General features: G+C 37.4%; 1 protein-coding gene across 2 annotated transcripts; it reads left to right on the plus strand.

The window, feature by feature from the left end:
- Positions 1 to 1,244: 1,244 nt before the first annotated feature.
- On the plus strand, positions 1,245 to 2,995 carry LOC106344622 (NAC domain-containing protein 60). Of its 2 annotated transcripts, none has more exons than XM_013783970.1 (4): positions 1,245 to 1,683; positions 1,781 to 2,025; positions 2,107 to 2,343; positions 2,424 to 2,995. In XM_013783970.1, the coding sequence occupies exons 1-4, from the start codon at positions 1,494 to 1,496 to the stop codon at positions 2,760 to 2,762; spliced, it is 1,011 nt and encodes a 336-aa protein (XP_013639424.1). In that variant the 5' UTR covers positions 1,245 to 1,493; the 3' UTR covers positions 2,763 to 2,995. The 2 variants fall into 2 exon arrangements, with proteins under 2 accessions (XP_013639424.1, XP_013639422.1); XM_013783968.1 differs by having other exon boundaries at positions 1,266 to 1,683; positions 1,781 to 2,034.
- The last annotated feature ends 2,899 nt before the right edge of the window (positions 2,996 to 5,894 follow it).

Raw genomic sequence — 5,894 nt, forward strand, 5'->3', positions numbered from 1 at the left:
ATCATCCGGCGGACCATCCGGACAGTCCCGCAAGCATCCTTATCTTTACCCCGTGCATCCATCTGGTTCGGATGAACCTGGACTCACGGTCAAGCCAGACTTAGCTTGGGTCATGAAGAAACCGAAGACGGACATGCATTCTCAAGCGTCCCTATCTTTACCCCGTGCATCCATCTGGTTCGGATGAACCTTGACATTATCTGAAGGGCCATCTTTGACCAATCTGCACGGAAGACTGAGTCTTTGACTCTTTAATTCAGATCTGGTCAAATTTGTATTTTCTATGAATTATTTTCCGTGTATTTTCTTTATTAGTCTTTGATTACAAACACTATAAATATGTAGTTTCATTCTATGAATAAAATCAGTCTAAGTTTGAGTTTATTTTATTTGTTCTTTTCTCTGAGTGAGAGAGAGTTCTTTAGCTAGTTCATTGGTGTGAACCGGCTTGTTGATTTGGTGGTCAGCCAATTCATCTTTGTGTGTTGTTTGGTGGTTAACCGACGCACTACATTCTTTCTTAGGTGGTTAGCCTTAGATCGTGGGTATATCAAGAGTCATTCCGCATCTCTTGACGATCCTTTCAATCCATCTCAATTCCAGAAGTGTCATTTGCCTTCTCGGATCATATCCAACACTCAGCTAAAGTGATCCTTCAATCTAGAACCTATCACTCGCTGACAGCTCTTGCGGCCGAAACTTTTATAATATCTTGTAATAATCGCAACGGTCTTACACAGATTCGAAATAAAGATTTATTTTCTCTTTACATTCGTTTTTTTATCTTTTTATATTTTCCGAATTTATTTGGTCACTTGTGTTGGCTCTTGTAGAGAATCCAGGACCTCAAAGAAAGTTAGGGTTTTCTCAACTTTTTCTCAATTACGGAAATCGACGGTGTGAATTTCGGTTTCCACACAGTCTAGATTGAATAGTTGCGCTATGTCCTTCCGAATGTTGTTTGTGTTGCTTTCTCCTCATATAACACCAGATGCGTTTATTCCAGTCATTGAACTGTGTGTTTCACGTTGAAATTTTCAGAGGGTTGTGTTTTTGAATCTCCTTTCTTTTTAGCACTAAACGATGAATCTCAAAATCCACCCCTAAATTTTCAGAGGGCTAAGCTGAGTCTATTGTAAATGATATTGGGTTAGATCAAAAAAATTCAGCATCTGTGATGTTTTCTTTCGGCTCTTTTCATTTCATTAAATGAAAATTTCGTAGGTAAAAAAAGAAAAGAAAAACAATTGAGCAAACATGTGATGACGTGCCAGCCGTATGTAGATTTTCACTGCGCTCGCAACAGCTGTGGAAGTAGAAAAAGAAAACTGAAACAGAAGCACTTGATCATCGCCTTCCTTAAAAGCTGATCCAATTCCCGAGACAGAAGAATATTTTTTGCTTCTGTATATATTTACTACTGGCTCTTCCATTTCCGAGAGGCTAAAAGCACCTTTTGATCTCATCTTGCCGGCGTCGATTATTGTATAGATATGGCGGAGGTTTCTAGGGATACATCGGTGTCAGTGGCGGTTTCGACGGCGTTTCCTGGTTTCAAATTCTCTCCAACGGACATCGAGCTTATTTCGTATTACTTGAAACGGAAGATGGATGGCTTGGAGAGGTCCGTCGAGATTATCCCTGAACTCGATATTTACAACTTCGAGCCCTGGGATTTGCCTGGTTCGTCTCCCCCATTTTTCATATCCTTCTTGAGTAATTTCTCTGCTTTTTTTCGCTCTTCTTGAATTTTTTGTAAGAGTTTCTTGTAAATTGGCAGATAAATCAATCGTTAAATCCGACAGCGAATGGTTTTTCTTTTGTGCTCGTGGTAAGAAGTATCCACACGGTTCACAGAACAGAAGAGCAACGAAGATGGGATATTGGAAAGCCACAGGCAAAGAACGTAACGTCAAGTCTGGTTCTGAGGTCATTGGAACAAAGAGGACGCTTGTCTTTCACATTGGTCGTGCGCCAAAAGGAGGGAGAACGGAATGGATTATGCATGAGTACTGCATGATTGGAGTATCACTAGTAATTACTATAATTCTGTTTCTTTAAAGTTTTCTTCCTGATTAGCTTATGTTTCTTTAATTTCTTATATAGGATGGGCTGGTTATTTGCCGGCTTAGGAGAAATATAGAATTTCAAGGAGCTACAACACAAAAGCCACCACCACAGCCAAGTTTATCACTTGACAAGAAGAGAAACCTGCAGAACGAAACTGTTTCAGAAAGTATTTCTGGTTGGGAAAATATGGTTGATTATTACTTATCAGGTGAATCAGGGCATGAACTACTCTGTGAAATAGCAGAATCTTCGCAGTCTTCACATAATCCACAGGTTTGATCTTCTTATTTCACCTAATGGTTTATGTCTTGATTTCATTGTCTATGTCTTATGAGATTTTCCGATGTTTCTAGGTTCGTAGTGAAGAAGATTTCTATGCGGATATCCTGCTTGATGACATAGTGAAGCTAGATGATCCGGCCGACTCCGGTAATACACTGATCGATGTCCCCAGGCTTCAATCAGAGTCCACAACCACCAGAGTACTGCCTTTACCCAGCATGGTAGACAAACAAATGCAATCACTGCTACAGAAACTGCCATTACAGAATGACATAGGTGAAGAAAACAACATATCAATGTCGAGTTGCTTCATCGGTATTTACTCGATTAAGTCCATAAACCGAGCGAGGTGGGACGTTGTTGCTTGGGTGCTGGTTATGATAGCCGTGTTGGTGTTTTATCTGGTGTGACGTTGAAGAAGGCATCTTCTTGGCATATAGTTGTGTTATGTCTTAATGTCGAGAGAATATGAAGATGTTAGGCTTAGTTTACATCGTCATTCTCAACATTATATACATATGTATGTACTGTAGCATCTATGTGTACTAAGTAAATTAAACCGGAAGGTGTCAAAAGAGATGAAGCTCTATTTCCGGTAGATTTCTATCTTTAGAAATTCTTTGTCAAGAAACAGCACCCACATGATCAGGTATATGATGTATCCTTTCACATCTGGAGTTCTTATTCAGATGGGTTTAGATAACACCCCTCGGAAACCATCAAAACCACAAAAGAAAAGAGCACTCGGCCTCATAACTTGTCTTCTTTTGGACCCGAGTGGCCGAGTTCTTTCAAAATGTTTGATTGTGCATGTATTAAAGATCATCTAAGTTACTACGAAGGTCCCAAATATATACTATTAAAAAAAAATCGGATTCAGGAAAAAGAGAAAAAAGAAGAAAAGCCAGAAAGGATTATTTGTAAGTCCAGATACTTGTTTGAATTGATTTCATATATCCTTTGATTGATACTCCCAAGATGTAGCTTACACATTTACTTTATGTAGAAATGAGGTCAGTAGAGAGATATGTCTGTAGGAATTCATACCGGTTCATAATGATTTATAAAATTACTTATGAATTCAGTTTACCTGGAATCTCATGCCAATACCGAAATAAATCTAGATCTATGGTTTTGGATATACCTAGTTATTTTGCAATGGAAAGATAAACAAACCAAGTCGAGATTTCAAACACTTCAAACGTCGTGCCTCTACTGGTATTCACACGCACACGAACTGGATAGATACGGATGCTAGTGCCGTTGAGATCAAATCTCAAAACCTTGACAAACTGTTTTGTCTCTCTAGGGTTTAGCCGTCACGTTTTCTTTTTGTTTTGTCTCTCATTATAACTTATGGATTGAAAATTCATTACTGTGTATGTAAACTAATTCTAATCACATTAGAATTATGGACTAAGCCCATTAGTATTAGTTACTCTAAGCCCACGTGCAATCATTATTGCATATTACATACATATATAAGTTCCGTACATATCACATATGTATTTATTATATGTATATTATATATCATATATATAACATAAATATAAATCCTAAAATATTTATAATCCAATTCGCTTAAATGTGTGACCCTATAGGATGATATAATATTAGTAATGAATTTTCAATCCATAAGTTATAAGCATTATAACCACCTAATATTAGATGATTGTCAAACCTCGACCCTACGACTTTAACAAGAGTAAGTACAAATGATTTTAGGACATTCCCAACAATCTCTCACTTGTACTAGAATCATATATTCTCATAATTCCGTTGTCTCTATATCTCGATCTCAGCATAAGGTAAGAACTAATGTCATCCTTATTAAGCTAGATCATGTTTATCGAACTATGATTTATACTGATAAAACAAACGACTGCCATTCACCTCGTTTGAGCACAGCCATGCATTTCTCAGTATCAAATCTTCGATAGGCCCAAAGATAATTATCTCCCGTTATTTAGGAGGGACAAATCTCATCTTGTTCCATCCCTGATCCTTACAAACTTCATAGAACACCTAATCAATGTCTTTATAATCACCAGTTATGGCTGACGTTTGACAAGGTCAAAGTGAACTAATCCACAAGTAAAGAATCATGATGAACTCATGTCTAAGGACTATACTCTATAGTCGTAATGAGAAACTCTCATGACACTCATATAACAATCTTGTAGAGTTCTCATAGCGGGTCAGTCCGATCATGTGTGTTGTCTAGCACATATCTATGCGATTGACTTCAATACCACATATTGAATGACTCCATGAAACTTAGTCATCAATCACCTCACATACTAGTAATTCTCGGTTATTAATGTCCCAAGTTAACAACCTTGACTAGGGACCTCAATAATTTATAGCATCTTTCACTTATAGGATTTCATGATCAAGTCACATACTTGATGACCTATAAGAATGATATAAATTACTTTTGGAAATTTATTTAATTATTTAATAATCAAATAAATCCGAAATAATTTCATTCATTTGAAAACATAATAAAATATGTGTCAATATGAACACCATATCATAAACATAAAGCCTCCCACTAAAATCAAGATCACATCTTAAGATAGTTAATACCCGTGGCTGCAGTAAGACTCTCATACATAGGCCATGGAAGAGGCTTGGTCAATGGATCAACAACATTTGCATCCATTGAGACTATACTATTGTTCTTTGCTTGGAACTCTTCCAACCCACCACTCTCCATTAAGACAAAAGATGAAACCAAATTGTGATCGAAAATCATCTTTGTCAGTTTGAAAAACTGGCATCGCTGTAACCACTTACAACAAGCTCACAAATTCCTCCACAGACCAAATTCCTCCATAGACCAAGAATTTATCCTTAGTATTTCTAAAATACTTAAGGATATTCTTGACTATTGTCCAGTGACTTTCACCTGGATCAGATTGGTATCGACTCGTCATGCTCAAAGCACATGTAACATCTATGGACGAGTACAAATCACGACATACATGATAGATCCTTTAGAAGAAGCATATGGGATTCTACTCATGCGCTCTCGCTCATCATGAGTCGAAGGACACTGAGTCTTGCTAAGAGTTATGCCGTGAAACATTGTCAAAAATCCTTTCTTGGAATCATGCATCTCGAATATATGTAAGACTTTATCGATATAAGTATCTTGACATAATCCAATAGTCTTATTTAATCTATCTCTATAGATTCTTATTCCAAAGATATATACAGCTTTTTCCACGTCTTTCGTTGAGAAACAACCTCAATAAGAAGTATGTCATCTACATACAACACCAAGAAAAACTGTGCTCTCACTAGTCTAATGAAATCAAACTCTTTTATTGCCTCATTAAAACGAAGATTCCAACTCCGAGATGCTTGCTTCAAGCCATATATCGGAGTCAGGGCCCATCATAGCTTCCTCATAGGATGCAGGTTCATCACTCTCTATTATCAATATGTCATGATCATCCGTCACCCAAACCCCATATCTATCAGGTTCGTGACGCGTCCTTTCAGACCTTCGTACCTCAGGTTCTACAGGTGTAGAT

This window comes from Brassica oleracea, chromosome C1 (assembly GCF_000695525.1).
Source record: "Brassica oleracea var. oleracea cultivar TO1000 chromosome C1, BOL, whole genome shotgun sequence".
In the NCBI taxonomy this organism is placed as follows: domain Eukaryota; kingdom Viridiplantae; phylum Streptophyta; class Magnoliopsida; order Brassicales; family Brassicaceae; genus Brassica; species Brassica oleracea.